This window comes from Erythrolamprus reginae, chromosome Z (genome assembly GCF_031021105.1).
Source record: "Erythrolamprus reginae isolate rEryReg1 chromosome Z, rEryReg1.hap1, whole genome shotgun sequence".
Classification (NCBI taxonomy): domain Eukaryota; kingdom Metazoa; phylum Chordata; class Lepidosauria; order Squamata; family Dipsadidae; genus Erythrolamprus; species Erythrolamprus reginae.
The window spans coordinates 133,996,820-134,015,510 of NC_091963.1; the positions used below are offsets into that span (position 1 = coordinate 133,996,820).

Sequence of the window (18,691 nt, forward strand, 5' to 3'; positions counted from 1 at the left end):
GGTATAATTAAATGGTTTCTATATAATACATGGAGATAGTTCAGTTACTTAAGCAGGATCAAACTGATTGCACTCAATTCTATGCATTATTGATGGAATTCTCAGAGTCTTCAGGAGAGTTTCCATTTCTGTAACATTAAGAGCTACTAGTTCCTGCCAATCTTTGAAGGATTTGCATCTATTGTGCGTCTTCTGTCCTTGGAAGAATCACTGAATCCCTAAATATAGATCCATAAAACGCTTTTTTGCTCTTGCATTGTATATTGCGCTTTTAGATAGTTTCTTGGTGGGTTCATGGACAGTGGCGTTTGGGCTGCAACGTTATTCAAGCCCATTGGCCTATCAGCCTAGGCAAGAGATGGAGGGGGCATCTCTTATGGAGCGGCATTTGGGAAAAAGAAACCAGAAGTGGAAATGTTCAGTTGTGCACATCATATAAAGTGGAGAGTGGCAGAACCCACATTTCCTTCTGAATAGGAACTGCACTTCATTAAATAAAATTGCTGGTCTGTTGAGGGGTGGGTAAAATTACAGATAGACTTTGACTCACAGTAAACAATCCCAAAATTTCTATTGCTAAGCAAGACAGCTGTTAAGTAGGTTTTGCCATAGTTGTTAAATAAATCGCAGTTGTTTACTGAACAACGCAATTATTAATTGAATCTGGCTTCTCTATTGACTTTGCCTGTCAGAATGTTAGAAAAGGTTATATTTATGCAACTGTCATAAATATGAGTCAATTGCCAAGTGGCAGAATTTAATTACGTGTCCATGGAGATGTTGCAAAGGTCACAAGTGTGAAAAATGATCATAAGCTTTTTTTCAGTACTGTTGTAACTTCCAAAGGTAACTAAATTAATTGTTCTAAGACAAAAACCACCTGTATAAGGAATTAAGCATCTTGAAGTATGTCTCTCTTGTGGAAGAGTAACAAGAAGTTACCTTGTATGAAAATTGTTTAGCTAGAGTTTCAATGGCATTCTTTGGGCACACAGTGTAGTTTAGTAGGATTTGTGAGTTCAGTGTGTTCTCTAACAGGTTATGGTTTTGTTTTGGTAAGATACCATAAGGAATAAAATTATTGCAGGAAATAGCTGCTTGCTGTAGCTTTCTGGTTAGCTTAGCTGTGCATGGATATGTGAATCCTCTCATCCTTATTCCTACTGTGGGACTTTTACCCTGATTTGACCTGGGTTATTTCTGCTCCTGTCCCTCACCCCACCTCATATATTTCTTATATCTTGATGATAAAGTTGCCCAAAGTCACTTTTTGTGAGATAGATAGCCATCTAAACATGATCAATAAATCAATAAAAATAAAGCTTATTCAGTCAAAATTTCCTCAGGTAACCAGATAAGGAATACCAGTGATTGAGAAGAAGTCATTGAACTTTTATGTCATCTCACGTTCTTAGACTTGTGAAGTGGTATATATCATGTTTTCCCTAAAATAAGACCACCAAAAAAGGCACCCAGTCTTATTTTCAGGGGATGTCTTCCACTGACTCACCTGACAACGGCCCAGCAGGATCTCATATCGTTCCTGCAAACCCACTTTTTCTGTGTTTGCTTGCCATTCACTCGTGTGCGTTGCCCCCAGCCTCAATTTTGCCATCAGAGGCCTTCAGGAACAGAGCCTGTGGGGCCGCTGCTGGCCCATTTCTTTGGCAACCGCTTACCTCTGCTTGTGCGCATCACTCCAAACCTCCGTTTCCCCTTCAGAGGCCTTTCAGGACAGAGACTGTGTGGCCGCTGTCGGCCCACTTTGTTTCCCCTTCAGAAGTCTTCAGGAGAGGCCTCTGCAGCCAAGAAAAAATCTCCACATTGATGTGCGTGTCAATCCGGAGCTCTTTTATCAGCTACAATGGCCTCTGATGGCAAAATGGAGGTTGAGAGTGACACACATGAGTCGTGGCAAGCAGCCAGGTGCAACAAAGTGGGCAAGGTGTTAACTACGGCTTATTTTGGGGATGTGGCTTATATTGGGGGCACATGTAAAAATCAAGCTGGGCCTTGAAAATTCCCTGAAAATTAGATTGCAAGGCATCCCTGGCCTGCTCTGAAGTTGCTAGACAGGTCTTATTTTCAGGGAAACATGGTCAATTCTTCTATGTTTCTAAATTAATCCCATAACCTTTGATTCGGTTCCACATAAAGAGCTGATAAATTAGTGAAGATTGGACTTAATCCCTGGATAGTTCAGTGGATTTCAAGCTGGCTGAAGCGTAGACGTCAGAGAGTTATTGTTAATGGCGAGTATTCTGAGCAGAGACAGGTTACAAGTGGTGTGCCACAAGGGTCTGTTCTGGGTCCTATTCGTTTTAATATGTTTGTGAGTGACATAGGGGAAGGTTTGGTAGGGAAGGTTTGCCTATTTGCCGATGACTCTAAAGTGTGCAATAGGGTTGATATTCCTGGAGGGGTCTGTAATATGGTAAATGATTTAGCTTTACTAGATAAATGGTCAAAGCAATGGAAACTGCAGTTTAATGTTTCCAAATGTAAAATAATGCACTTGGGGAAAAGGAATCCTCAATCTGAGTATTGTATTGGCAGTTCTGTGTTAGCAAAAACTTCAGAAAAGAAGGATTTAGGGGTAGTGATTTCTGACAGTCTCAAAATGGGTGAACAGTGCAGCCAGGCGGTAGGGAAAGCAAGTAGGAGATGCTTGGCTACATAGCTAGAGGTATAACAAGCAGGAAGAGGGAGATTGTGATCCCCTTATATAGAGCGCTGGTGAGACCACATTTGGAATACTGTGTTCAGTTCTGGAGTCCTCACCTACAAAAAGATATTGACAAAAATGAACGGGTCCAAAGATGGGCTACAAGAATGGTGGAAGGTGTTAAGCATAAAACGTATCAGGAAAGACTTAATGAACTCAATCTGTATAGCCTGGAAGACAGAAGGAAAAGGGGGGACATGATCGAAACATTTAAATATGTTAAAGGGTTAAATAAGGTTCAGGAGGGAAGTGTTTTTAATAGGAAACTGAACACAAGAACAAGGGGACACAATCTGAAGTTAGTTGGGGAAAAGATCAAAAGCAACGTGAGAAAATATTATTTCACTGAAAGAGTAGTAGATCCTTGGAACAAACTTCCAGCAGACGTGGTTGGTAAATCCACAGTAACTGAATTTAAACATGCCTGGGATAAACATATATCCATCCTAAGATAAAATACAGAAAATAGTATAAGGGCAGACTAGATGGACCAGGAGGTCTTTTTCTGCTGTCAGTTTTCTATGTTTCTATTGTTATAGAACAGGGGTTCTCAACCTGGAGGTCAGGACTCCTTTGGGGTTGAACGGCCATTTCATAGGGGTCACCTAAGACCAAGGGAAAACACAAATTTCCCACGGTGCTAGGAACTAAAGCTTCTATTCTGGCGCCTTGGAACATATGTTTTCAATCCAACCAATCAGGCATTTACAGTGGGTGTATCCCTCTGACCTTCCTGCCAATCAGCTTAAAGCTCTGTTGGGAGAATTGGCTCTATGGTTGGGGGTCACCACAACATGAGGAACTGTAGTAAGAGGCCGTGGCACTAGAAAGGTTGAGAACCATTGTTACAGAATTTATTGGTCAAAGAAACTACAAATGTAGTTAGGAGCATTTTATTCCTTGTTAGTGATCTCTCAGGCCTTCCCATCTCCTTCAAAACAGCACCCACATTCCTTTGTCAGGAATGGTCCCAAGATAGGGGAAATGTGGGATAGTTCATCCTGCTCCATAAAACTCTCTTCTCTTGGCTTCGTTATGGAGGGTAGCTAAAGGGTGTCATTTGCTACTTATATTGTGATTTCTGTTCATGTACAGGTAGTTCTCTAGTTCATTTATTGACCATTTAAAAGTTACAATGGCATTTAAAAGAGTGACTTAAGACCATTTTTCCCACTTATGACCATTGTAGGATCCCATGATCCCATGATTTACATTCAGATGCTTGACAATTGGCTCATATTTATGACAGCCGCAGTGTCCCACGGTCATGTGACCATCTTGTGCATTTCTTCAGACAAGCAAAGTCAATGGGGAAGACAGATTTACTTAATAACCGTGTTACTAATTTAAAACTACAATAATTCACTTAACACATGTGGCAAGCCATAAAATGTGACAAAACTCTTTCAACACATTGTTCACTTAGCAACACAAATTGCAGGCATGATTGTGATCATAAGTTGAGGACATACCTGTATTGCCATTGCTGTTTACTGTAGAAAGCTGGTGTCTTGAAAAAGGGGGACAGAAATATAGCTAATGGTAATAATACAGGTAGTCCTCAACTTATGACCATAATGATGCCTGCGCATCACAGTTTTAAATAATGACAGTTGTAAATCTGGACACTCACATGACTGATCTGATTTCACTACCTTTTCTTGCCACACTCTTTAAGCAAAACCATGGTTTGTTATGGGCCAGTTTGCTGAAAAGTGGAAATAAATGCCAGTTTTCAGTAAACCCATTGCACAAATGCAGAATTCTGTAAATGGCCATAAATGCAGCCAAGAGCATTTTAGGGGATAATCATTGGAACTTAGGAAGCAAGTTAAGATGAGAACAACCTATAAACAAACACAGGAACAATTTGTTCTTCCTTTGGGAAGTGTTGCACTACCCCCCCCCCCCAACTGCTACGCAGAGTCCATGATTACCTGGGAGACATAAGCCAAGATTCCACCATAGAATCCTAATATTGAGAGTGTTACGTTTTCTGCATCCCAGACAGAGCTGCTGGCATTGCAGTTTAATGGTGAGAAACTCCACAGGAGCTCTTCAGATTGGAGCCAGACACTCATTTGCAGAGTCACCAGTCTTTCAGTGCAGGGAGCCGCTTTCTTGGGTTGTGGCTCTTTCCCACAGCAGCTATAAAAGACAGATTAAACAAACACCTTCTTGTATTTTATGGGGATCCAGTGTCTCTGTGCAGCAATGCCCCTCTTCACCCAACAAAGCAGGCTAAGAAAAGAGAGGACAATATTCCTTCCTCAATACAGGTACCCCGTTTCCCCAAAAATAAGAACCTGTCTTATATATATTTTGAACCCTAAAATAAGCACTTGGCCTTATTGCCATGTATTCAAAAAAGCCTGATTGGGCTTATTATCAGGGGTTGTCTTATTTTGGGAGAAACAGGATAGTTCTCGACTTATGACTAGAGCCGAGCCCCAAATTTCTGTTGCTAAACAAGATAATTGTTACGTCAGTTTTGCCCCCTTTTCCAACATTTCTCCACTGCAGTTGTTCAAATTGTTAAGTGAATCTGGCTTTCCCATTGATTTTGCTTGTCAGAATGATGCAAAAAGTGATTGCATGATCCCAGGACACTGTGACCTTCAGAAATACACGCCAAGCATCTGAATTTGTTCATGTGACCATGGTAATGTTGTAATGGTCGTAAGTGTGATAAATGGTCGTAAATCACTTTGCTTCCCAGAAAGTAATAAAAGGTGATCCGATGATCTTCGGACACTGCAAGCATCATAAAGATGAATCAGTTGCCAAGGGTCTGAATGATTTTTATGTGACCATGGTGATGATGGCAACGGTTGGTCATGAGTCATAAGGGATCATAGGTCACTTTTTTTCATTGTAACTTTGAACCCTCAATAAATGAAAGACTGTATGTCAAGGACTACCTATGTTATATTTCTGCATTCAGTTTTGCTTCAAGTAAGTTTTTCCTGCTTGGCTTTCTATCATTAGAACCAGGCCAGGAATGATGAGAGTTGAAGTCCAATGCAAGTAGTCCTCAACTTAAAACAGTTTGTTTAGTGACTGTTTAAAGTTACAGCAACACTGAAAAAAGTGACTTATAACCATTTTTCACACTTAATAACCATTCCCTGGTCACATGATCAAAATTCACACGCTTGATGTTTGATTCATATTTATGATGCTTGCTGTGTCCTAAGTCTTGTAATCCCCTTTTGTTACCTTCTGATAAGCAAAGTCAGTGGGCATTCAGATTCGCTTAACTACCATGTTACTATAATAATAATTTATAATAATAATAATAATAATTTATTAGATTTGTAGGCTGCCCGTCTCTGAGGACTCGGAGCGGCTCACAACAAAACAATACATAGTATACAAATGTAATGATTTAGAAACAGTTTAAAACCCTTATAAAAAGTAATCATACAGCTCAAACAAACCATACATAAATCATAATAGCTAAGGGTTATATTAATTTTCCCATGCCTGACAACATAGGTGGGTTTTCAAAAGTTTACGAAAGGCAAAGAGGGTGCGGGCAGTCCTAATTTCCAGGGGGAGTTGGTTCCAGAGGGCCGGGGCCGCCACAGAGAAGGCTCTTCCCTTGTTACTAACTCAACTGTTACTAACTTAGCAATTGCAGTGATTCGCTTAAGTCTACTAATGAAGTAAAATATGTTTGTATCACTCAGGATTGAAATGAAGGGTCCTTGGTGCTCTCAGAGCTTCTTTATTTTTTGCATAGTTTCATTAGCCATATGCAATATCATACGGCAGGCAATATCATCGTAGCTTGAGTAATGAAACATCTGCAAGAAAACAACCAAGCTCTTAGAGCATCAAGGATCTCTCTTAATGACTGTAGCACAAAAGGTCAAAAATGGGGCAAAACTCACTTAAGAAATGTCGCATTTAGTAATAGAAATTTTAGTAGAACACAATATCTCTAATCCATGTAGTGTTTTCTCTGTAAAAGCAAACATAATTGCATTTCAAATTATGGTTATGGATTTCAAGCCAAACCACTACAGAAGTGATTGCCTAACTCTAGAAATGGGGAAACGTATTAAATAGAATAATTATATATTATAATTACGGTATAATATAAAATAATTGCTTGTTGGTCAGATTATGGCCCCACGCATTTCTTTGCCTTGTCCCTGCCCTCTTCTTTGAAACGTCAACCTAAGCTTGTTTCTCAAAGGTTTAAGTACCTGTTCAATTCTCACCCCTATTGTTAGATTCTGTGCATCTGGAATAAATATTGGGAAGAGCATCATCCTAAAAAAACTTTGCCTTTCTCTAAGGCTCATCTAACAGGTTTGGGAGAATAATAAGATGCTATATTTTGTGATATTCTGCAAATGCCCTTATACCCCCCACAGAGCATGGGGCTTTTAATTAAGTTGAATTGTGCCAGGTTGTTTCACTTAGGCAGCATGATAAAACAGTAAAAATTTGGGATAAGCTTCCATCTAGAACTCTGTTTTTTAACCTTGGCAACTTTAATTTTAATTCACAGAATTCCTCGTGGCTGGCTAGATAATTCTGAGAGTTGAAATCCACGAGTCCAGGTTCCTTTATTAAACCAGTTTTAGGCACCACTATAGAAATAGGATGGCAGTCTGTCATGTTTTCTATGACAGTCCAGTCCTGCACCGACCAGAGGGTTAAACGGTATGATTTTAGGAATGTATTAAAACCAGAATTATTCAAGCGGACTTTTGACAACTGAATACATCTAGTTATTTCTTGTTAGAACTTACATTTTTCATGTTCTTTTAGGATGTTATTTTTGGACTTATTTTTTATTTGATTGGTTATACTTTGGAGGTTTTATTACAGATTATACCCATCAAATCTGAGCTGGTGGCAGTGGCTTGCTTCCCCTACCGCCTGACTGCACTGTTCACCCATTTTGAGACTGTCAGAAATCACTACCCCTAAATCCTTTTCTTCTGAAGTATTTGCTAACACAGAACTGCCAATACAATACTCAGATTGAGGATTCCTTTTCCCCAAGTGCATTATTTTACATTTGGAAACATTAAACTGCAGTTTCCATTGCTTTGACCATTTATCTAGTAAAGCTAAATCATTTACCATATTACAGATGCCTCCAGGAATATCAACCCTATTGCACACTTTAGAGTCATCGGCAAATAGGCAAACCTTCCCTACCAAACCTTCCCCTATGTCACTCACAAACATATTAAAAAGAATAGGACCCAGAACAGAGCCTTGTGGCACACCGCTTGTAACCTGACTCTGCTCAGAATACTCGCCATTAACAATAACTCTCTGATGTCTACGCTTCAGCCAGCTGCAAATCCATTGAACTATCCAGGGATTAAGTCCAATCTTCACTAATTTATCTATCAGCTCTTTATGTGGAACCGTATCAAAGGCTTTGCTGAAGTCCAGGTAGGCAATATCCACGGCACCACCTGATGAGACTCTGTAACTATACAAACAACCATCCCATCTAGAAGAAGAAATTCCAAAGTCAACTCTGATAAAGGCAGTAACAAACTGCTGTTACATTTTTTTATTTTTCTAATTTATATAACTACCTATAAGTAATAAGTAGGCAGGGCATAACAAAACTAAAACAACAGATCTAAAATAAGTATTGTTAACAATTTTTAGAAAACTTAAAAGATATAAAAACAACCACCCCACTAATTTACCTGTCCTTTGGGGTCCTCATGTCTGCTGGCATAATCAAGTCTTGAAGGATTTTCAAAAGTTATAAGGTCATCCTCACCTTGTAGAATATTCCATAATGCTGATGCCACAGCCAAAAATGTGCACTGCCAAATGTAGCTTCCTAATCAACAGAGCCTGTTAGCAAGAAAACTGCATGATTAAACTATTTAAAGTATTTCTCTTCTGGGTACCAGAAAAGAAGACCTTCAAGTCAGGAAACACTCCTCTAATTAAGGAGGAAAAAATATTGAATTTCCACAAGGAAATACACCCACTCCACATTTAGCAACTGATTTTTGTTCCAGTAATCAGTCATTAGGTGAAATGTTCACTGAGTGAAACACATCATTGAGCAAGAGAAAGACACTGTGTGCAAGAAATTAGGAAATAAAGTTATTCAAATTAGTACAAGCTTATTCCACACTTTCTCTCAATAAGAATCTGAACTACTAATCTTCAAACCAAATTGGCAGTAGATAAGAGTTACTGTGGACTTAGATCTCTTGTGAGCACAAAGGATTTCAAACTGATGATGTGCTTGACGCCTTCTTCAGGCTCAGTTGTCTCCTACAGGTTGCTGTTGTCTCATTCAGATAAATTTTTCTCATACATCTATGCTAGTATTACTGCATGGCCATAAAGCCATGCATTGGTCAGAAAATGAATTTTTAGTACAGTATATTTGTGAATGGTCGCTAACTGAAGTAGTCTCCAAATCAGGAATGGGTGTACAAGTAATTGTATGATTAGACCAAAGCTGTAAAGACGTCTGTTCAGAGTGCTGATATCTAAAGAGGAATTTCTTGCTTTAGGAGAACTCCAGGAGAAAGATGACGTATGAAAAGCATGAAACAATTTTGAATTGCCAAATAGGAAATGGATATTTTAGGAATAAATGATTGCAGATAGAGCAGAATCACTTTTTAAATGAGATGATTATGTGATTCATTTGCTATATGAAAGTAAAATAGCAGTGAAATTCAAAAAAATAGCAGTAAAATTCAAAAATTTATTAGCCCAATAAATAATAGGACTGTATTTATTATAGAATTATTGGATAGTTCAGTGAATAAGATGCTGGGCTTGTCGATCAAAAATGTCGGCAGTTCAGCGATTCGAATCCCTAGTGCCCTGTAACAGAGTGAACTCTGTTACTTGTCCCAGCTTCTGCCAACCTAGCAATTTGAACGCATGTAAAAATGCAAGTAGAAAAAATAAAGACCCCCTTTGGCGGTAAGGTAACAGTGTTCAATGTGCCTTTGGCATTTAGTGAGGCTAGTCCCATGATAACAGAGGCGTCTTCAGAAAGCACTGGCTGTTCGGCTTTGAAACCGAGATGAACATCCATAGTTCCCTCTAAGCTGAGCAGTGAGCAATCGATCACTTAAAAATCATCATCAACTCAGAGTTTTCCAAACCTGCCCAGAAGCCGAGAGGGAAAGAGTGAGAGGGAAGGAGAGAGAGAGAGAAACATATAGAAAAAAGAGAGGAAGGAAAAGAGAAAGAAAAAGAATGGGAGTAAGGAAGAGAGAAAGAAAATCAAAATCTAGTTTGAAACTAGCTCAACTATTTAAGTGGCATTTTGATATTGATAGAGTTGCCCTATTATGAGATCACTGTTATAGACACACAGTACAGTATTTTATTTTGAAATTCTCTGAGGCAAAACAGGGTGGGTTTTTTATTTGTTTGTTTGTTTGTTTGTTTATTATTTCTGTGCCGCCCAGTCCCGAAGGGACTGCCACTCAGACACTATACTTTTCCGCCAACCCCCCCCCCCCCCAAAAAAAAAATTAGAGGGAACACTGTGAACATCACCCCCTAAAGACGGGAATGACTAGCACATATGTGCAAGGGGAACCTTTACCTTGTTAATATCTACCGTAAATTATGAAAGCAATAATGGTGCATACTGATGAATTACATGACAAACTGCTCCGAGTCCTCGGAGAGGGGCAGCATACAAATCTAATATTATTATTATTATTTATTTATTATTTATTATTATTAAAACTAAATAAAACATCTGGAAAGCATTTAGTACCACCAGTGGTGACTGGAGTAAAATGAAAGAAAGTGAAGTATTGAACGGGAAGATTTGGATTAAGTAAATGAAATATCGTCAATATTTGCTTCCAAAAAGTTAAATGTTTTACAATATACCTAATGGAATCAAGTGGGGATCAAATTTCAAACTTGGAAAAGTGCAAGTCAATCAGAATATTTTCAGGTGCAGATTGAAATAGACATAAATTATTACTTCTAAAACTGATTAAACAATATTTGACCTGGAAGATATGTAACCAGAATCTAAGATAAATTAAAAACAGATTCACTAGGCTTAAATTAAGAGATGAAAAGAGATTAGATATACTTTAAAAATTGAGGCGTGTGGGGGTATCTCAAAAATTTCTAAGGAGAAAAATTCAAATGAGTTTGAGAATGACCTGTCATAATAGCTGAAGAAAGGTGAAGGGAAGAAGCCTTGAATAAACCAGAACAGGATAATGATGATTCAACGCCCACCAGAAAGAAACAAAAGAGAAATAAGGAAATCTCCATCAAGGATGTCATCAAATGGAGAAAAACAACAGAAATTGAGATGGTTTCAAGATTAAAAATACTATAGCTAAGAATCAATCTCAGGAATACTCTAGGTATCTTTATAGAAGCAAATGAAAGATGAAATAATAATCCTTAGCTTTTGACCAGTTGCGTAGTTTTTGACCAGTTGCTTAGCAACGGTTTGAATTTGAACCAGTGAACTTATCGAGGGAGGTACTCATGACACAGATTCAAAGTTCCAACGATCATCCAGTGGTCATGTGACCATACTTCAGACACTTGGCAACCAGGCTTCATATACAGGCAGTTAGAGTCCCATTAGTCATGTGACCATGTTTTACAACCATTTTGCCAAAAAAAAAGGGTATTTATTTCCCGTTTTGGGAAATAACATAACCCATAACAAACTTTTGGTTTGCTTTATAACCACCACAAAAAAAAAAGATTAAAATCAGGTTAGTTACATGACCATTTTATAGCCTTTCATCACTTATAGCCATGATGGGCAGGCTCTATTATATTTGTAACCTAATTGCCAGTATTACAGTATAAAATACTTCACAAAAAAGTGACAGGAGGACGTATGCGCCGAGATATTATATACAGCAATATAAATAATCCTTCAAAAATACAGGTGCAATAGACAATTGCTTTGTCAAATTATTGTCATATAAGAATTAAGTAAATTATCAAATTATTATCAAATAAAAAATCACTAAACTCAGATGAATTATTATTTAATGTGTAAAATTGCAAGAAAAATATTGGGTCCTTGGCGATCTCTTAACTTGGTTGTTCCATTACAGACGTTTCATTACCCAAACTAGGTAATATCATCAGTGCAAAATAGTTTTAACCTCCTTATATTGACCAATATGAATTAAATCAGTGCAACCAAGAAATTGAATAATGTACCATCTTATATATTTATAACCATGAAATGAGATGCAAAAAGGTATACATGTTATTGAATTAATCCCTCATGGAAGTCAAATTTCAATGAAGAACTCACAAAGAAGAATACACAATGTACTCAGAAAGACATGCTAAATAGCCAGACAGGATTCAAAAAAATAGAGAATGTCATAGCAGAGAGCTAACACAGGATAATAAATAAATAAAGAGCAAGAAAACATCTTTGTTTTCTTCACAAGAGTAAAGCTGTTTATTTACATAAGGCTGCCCTACTCAGTGTAATTCTGGGCAAACCTACAGAATAAACATAGAATTTTTTTTATTTATCAGGTTTGTACACTGCCCGTCGCAGTTAAATGACTGAACAGTTTACAGATAAAATAATATAAAATACGACTGAAAGCACAGTTAAAAACAAAATTAAAAAACAGGGTTAATATTTACAAGTTAAAAGTAAGACATCAAGGTTAATGATAATTTAAAAATTAACCGCAACTGACTTATAAATACAAATATTAAGGTGTAAAATGGCACAGAAAAAAATTGTGGCAATCATATCAAAATGTGGAATGATGGCTAATGTAACTCATTGGAAGATTTTATTGTTCTTAGGAAGAAGCTCTTTATGGAAAAAGGACAGGTCCTAACAAACTGAATTTGGAGAAATGGATGATTTAGGGAAGGGAGTGAAATGAGGACACACCTCAATCCTGTGTTTACTGAGCTATACACGTAATACTTTATTAAAAGGTCAGAATTAGAATAGATGGCAACTGAAATCAAAATAATATTAGCATTTTGCCTTGGGCAGGACTTGAACTAAACAGTTTCCTGGTTTCTACCATAATGACCTAACCACTACCCCAACTGGTTCTTAACAAATGTATACAAAGAACTTTTTTTATTTATTTGTTTGTTTGTTTGTTTATTTATTTATTTATTGGATTTGTATGTTGCCCCTCTCCGCATGGTAGCTTTGTTCCCAGAATCCCCCAGCCAATATGACTGGCTGGGGAATTCTGGGAATTGAAGTCCACAATTCTTAGATGCCTTCCCCTTGCATTGAATTGAGGCTAACCTTTTTTTTACTAATCAAAGAAACAGATAGATCAGTAAATTTTAAATCTATAGCTGCGTGTGTGTAAACATAATACAATTCGGATCATGTAGCCAGCCCTGTAGCATCCTCAGAGATCAAACTCATTTCATGAAAGGTCATTATTTATGCCAAAGTATTGAAAAAATACATTCAGGCAGCTTTCAAATGCTGTGAGGTTTCAGCGTTGCAATGCTGAGTGTCTGTGACCTAAAATTAGCAGATTAGCTGTAGATCCTGAGAAGACCAATCAGTTATTTGGAACTGCAGGCTTCAATTTTCAGCATTAATCTTTCTTTTCTTCTTGCCTGCGGTTTGGAAAAGCTGCTTTTATCTTGTGGGTGGAATTTGAGCAGGAAGCTTGCACAATATGAAAGCAGAACTACTGTGCTGACATTTTTAGATGTCTTGAAGAGAAACCCATAAGAAGATTCTGATTCCCGAAATGTGAATTTAGCTGGTTTACCTGAGCAAATATTGAAGTGACAGGATATTTTCCCTTGTCTTCTAGGAAGATATTCCATTGTTTGTTTGTTTGTTTGAGTTGAAAGGGACCTTGCAGGTCATCAAGTTCAACCCCCTGCCTGAGCAGGAAATCCTACAGCACCCCAGCCCAATGGCAGTCCAATCTCCTCTTGAAAATGTCCAGAGTTGGGGAGTCCACAACCTCCACTGGCAGGCCGTTCCACTGGTTGATCGCTCTCACTGTTAGGAAATTCTTTCTTATCTCCAGGTTGAATCTTTCCTTGGTCAGTTTCCAACCGTTGTTCGTCGTCCGGCCCTCTGGTGCCCTGGAAAACAGTGTGTCCCCCTCCTCTCCGTGGCAACCCCTTAATTACCTGTATACAGCTATCATGTCCCCCCTAGCCCTTCTTTTTACTAGACTATCCATGCCCAGTTCCAGCAACCTTTCCTCGTATGACCTGGTCTCTAGTCCCCTTATCATTTTAGTTGCTCTTTTCTGCACCCTCTCTAGAGTCTCTATATCTTTTTTGAAGTGTGGTGACCAGAACTGGATGCAATACTCCAGATGTGGTCTGACCAGGGCCTTATAGAGTGGTATTATTACCTCTCTGGTCTTGGAGTGTATCCCCCTGTTAATGCAGCTTAGGATTGTGTTGGTTTTTTAGCCGCTGCTGCACATTGCTGGCCCATGTTTAGCTGGTTATCCACTAAGACTCCAATATCCCTTTCACAGTCACTCATGGTGAGTGTGGTTTCGCCTAATTTGTATGCATGTTTTTGGGGGTTTTTTGCCTAGGTGCATAATGAATATAATACTGTACAGATAATCCTCAACTTTCAACCATTCATTTAATGGCCATTCAAAGTTACAATGGCACTGAAAAAAATGATGTTGACTGATTTTTACCCTTAAGAATGTTACAGCATCCCGATGATCATATTTTGGTTGCCTGGCAACTAGCACATGTGTGAGGCAGTCAATGTCCCTGGGTCATGCACCTTTTTCAACCTTCCAACAAGCAAAGTCAGTGGAGAAACTAGATTCACTTAACCGTGTTACTAACTTTAGTTTTAATTTTTTAAATATTAGATTTGTATTTTACATTGTGTTCTACTATTGCTGTGAGCCGCCCCGAGTCTAAGGAGAGGGGCAGCATACAAATTTAATAAATAAATACATTTAATAAATAAACTTAAAACAACTGCCACAATTCACTTAGCAGCTGTAGCAAGAAAAGTGGTATAATGGGCCCAGATTCACTTAACAACTGTCTAACTAGTGGTGGACATTTTGAACTCAGTTGTGTTCCCAATTTGAGGGCTCCCTGTATACAGAATTTCATCAATTCAGCCTCATAATTGGCTAAATTTCTTTGTCTTTTAGACAGGCACCTAGGACTGCTTTCTTATAAATATAAACATTGACTGTGACCAATTTTTAGAAACTTGGCTGTTCTTCTCTCTCAGCAATCAGTTTCCCTGCCCTTTGCACTCTTGTATGAGGATCCATTTAACTCAGGGGTCCCCAAACTTGGCAACTTTAAGACTTGTGGACTTCAACTCCTAGAATTTTCCAGCTAGCATAGCTGACTGGAGAATTCTGGGAGAGAGAATTCTCAACGTCTTAAAGTTGCCAAGTTTGAAGACCTCTGATTTAACTTATCTTTGCTATGCACACAGATTAGAATATCAAGAACTTTTGCTGATAGTCCCTTATCACAAAACTCAATATTGTATTGTATACTTTAGTTTTGCACTAGATTGAAGTCCATAGTTACTTACCTACCCATCACCTGATGAAGTGGACAAGGCCATTGGAGCTGTGAGTTCCTCCACCTGTTTACTGGATCCGTGTCCCTCTTGGCTGGTTTCGGCCAGTCGAGGGGTGACACGGAGCTGGGTCCAGGAGATTGTCAAGGAAGGGGTCCTTTCCGGCCCTTTATAAGGAGGCACTTGTGTGCCCCCTCCTCAAGAAGCCTTCCCTGGATCCAGCCGTGCTTAAAAACTACCATCCCGTCTCCAACCTTCCCTTTATGGGGAAGGTTGTTGAGAAGGTGGTGGCACTTCAACTCCAGCAGTCCTTGGAAGAAGCCGATTATCTAAGTCCTCAACTGTCTGGATTCAGGCCCGGCTACAGCACAGAAACTGCTTTGTTCGCGTTGATGGATGATCTCTGGTGGGCCCGGGACAGGGGCTTGTCCTCTGTCCTGGTGCTCCTTGACCTCTCAGCGGCTTTCGATACCATCGACCATGGTATCCTTCTGCGCCGGCTGGAGGGGTTGGGAGTGGGAGGCACTGTTCTTCAGTGGTTCTCCTCCTACCTCTCCGGTCAGTCGCAGTTGGTGTTAGTGGGGGGTCAGAGGTCGACCTCGAGGTCTCTCCCTTGTGGGGTGCCTCAGGGGTGGGTCCTCTCCCTCCTGCTATTTAATATCTACATGAAACCGTTGGGTGAGATCATCCAAGGGCATGGGGTGAGGTATCATCAATACGCTGATGATACCCAGTTATACATCTCCACCCCATGTCCAGTCAACGAAGCAGTGGAAGTGATGTGCCGGTGCCTGGAGGCTGTTGGGGCCTGGATGGGTGTCAACAAACTCAAACTCAACCCAGACAAGACGGAGTGGCTGTGGGTTTTGCCTCCCAAGGACAATTCTATCTGTCCGTCCATTACCCAGGGGGGGGAGATTATTGACCCCCTCAGAGAGGGTTGGCAACTTGGGCGTCCTCCTCGATCCACAGCTCACATTAGAGAAACACCTTTCAGCTGTGGCGAGGGGGGCGTTTGCCCAGGTTCGCCTGGTGCGCCAGTTGCGGCCCTATTTGGACCGGGAGTCATTGCTCACAGTCACTCATGCCCTTATCACCTCGAGGCTCGACTACTGTAATGCTCTCTACATGGGGCTACCTTTGAAAAGTGTTCGGAAACTTCAGATCGTGCAGAATGCAGCTGCGAGAGCAATTATGGGCTTCTCTAAGTATGCCCATATTACACCAACACTCCGCAGTCTGCATTGGTTGCCGATCAGTTTCCGGTCACAATTCAAAGTGTTGGTTATGACCTATAAAGCCCTTCATGGCACCGGACCAGAATATCTTCGGGACCGCCTTCTGCCGCACGAATCCCAGCGACCGGTTAGGTCCCACAGAGTCGGCTTTCTTCAGGTCCCGTCGACTAAACAATGTCGTCTGGCGGGACCCAGGGGAAGAGCCTTCTCTGTGGTGGCTTCGACCCTCTGGAACCAGCTCCCCCTGGAGATTAGGATTGCCCCCACCCTCCTTGCCTTTCGTAAACTCCTTAAAACCCATCTCTGCCATCAGGCATGGGGGAACTGAAACATCTCCCCCTTGCCCATGTTGTTTGGGTGTTTGATTGATTGTGTGCTTGTTTTTTATATATATTGGGATTGTTTTATGAATTTCTTAACTTAAAATTGTAATTGGATTGGTGGGTATTGGATTTGTCACTATGTACTGTTTTTGCCATTGTTGTGAGCCGCCCCGAGTCTGCGGAGAGGGGCGGCATATAAATCCAATTAATCTAATCTAATCTAATCTACCCTGGTGAGGACAGCAGAAATACCTCCCTTCTTTCTATCCAGGGCATAGTACATAAGCGCTACTTGTGGAGGGTCCTTGGATGGAAAGTGAAAGGTCTTCAAAGAGAAATCAGAAAGTCTAGTTGCCTCTTAAAAAGCCACCTTTGGGACATCTGGATTCAAACACCACTTTGTCCATAGAGTATCAACCCTGTGAAAGCTCAAGTTTCCTATTTTGGCTATGTATTAAAAATGGACAGTGAATAAGATATATCTATAGGGTGTGTGTGTGCATGTAGCATGAGCGTGTGTCATGTATGGGTATTGGTATATACTTTTTTTGAGAGTGGGCAGCACAATTTCATTTTTAATATGTGCCAGAGTGTTCACAGTAAAAATGACAATAATATCTATCTTTCTGTCTATCTATATACCTACCTACTTCTGTGTGTCTGCCTACCTGCCTATCTGTCTGTCTGTCTATCTGTATGTATTTATCTAATTATCTATCTATCTAATTCGCTCAATGCGCCTTGGAAATCAAAATCTTAATATTCTTGTTTTTTCCTCCCTTTAGAGATTAGCCGGAATCTTCTGCCACGTTCCCGCCGCCTGCTCCTTTTGCTCAACCCCTTTGGAGGCAAAGGTAACGCACTGCAGTGGTGTCAGAGTCACATCCTTCCCATGATTACTGAGGCAGATGTCAGCTTCAACCTGATCCAGACAGGTAAATCTCCAATTGGTGGGGAGTGTGGAAAAGTCACCGTAAGAATACTAGATGGCTTTCTCCCTTGATTGCTTCTCCATCTGCTGGTGCCCTCCAGATGCCTTAGGGTTGCAGCTCCCAGAATATCATTGGCCCTGCAAGTTGGAATTCTGGGAGTTGCAGTCTATCTGCATTAGAAAGCCAACAATATGGGAGAAGCTGTCATAGAAAACAAACCATAACCTATAAAATTTCTTTTAAGAAGTTAATGTTTTGGAGCCATCAGTGCAGTCAGGCGGTAGGGAAAGCAAGTAGGATGCTTGGCTGCATGGCTAGAGGTATAACAAGCAGGAAGAGGGAGATTATGATCCCGCTATATAGAGTGCTGGTGAGACCACATTTGGAATACTGTGTTCAGTTCTGGAGACCTCACCTACAAAAAGATATTGACAAAATTGAAAGGGTCCAAAGACGGGCTACAAGAATGGTGGAAGGTCTTAAGCATAAAACGTATCAGGAAAGACTTCATGAACTCAATCTGTATAGTCTGGAGGACAGAAGGAAAAGGGGGGACATGATCAAAACATTTAAATATGTTAAAGGGTTAAATAAGGTCCAGGAGAGAAGTGTTTTTAATAGGAAAGTGAACACAAGAACAAGGGGACACAACCTGAAGTTAGTTGGGGGAAAGATCAAAAGCAACATGAGTAGATCCTTGGAACAAACTTCTAGCAGACGTGGTAGATAAATCCACAGTAACTGAATTGAAACATGCCTGGGATAAACATATATCCATCCTAAGATAAAATACAGAAAATAGTATAAGGGCAGACTAGATGGACCATGAGGTCTTTTTCTGCTGTCAGACTTCTATGTTTCTATATTTCTATCATGGGTGGAACAAGAATCCAAAACTAATTTGGGGATATAGTCAATGACTCTAATTTTCAAAGATGCTGGTGGTGGTGAGG

The 18,691-nt window shown here is 39.9% G+C and overlaps 1 protein-coding gene across 1 annotated transcript in view; it reads left to right on the forward strand.

Moving 5' to 3' along the window:
- The window catches only part of SPHK2 (sphingosine kinase 2), a 38,972-nt gene that overhangs the window by 5,774 nt on the left and 14,507 nt on the right, over window positions 1-18,691 (forward strand). Inside the window, exon 2 of the mRNA XM_070730021.1 lies at window positions 17,592-17,741. Coding sequence (XP_070586122.1) covers window positions 17,592-17,741 — 150 coding nt within the window. The remainder of the gene's footprint in view (window positions 1-17,591; window positions 17,742-18,691) is intronic.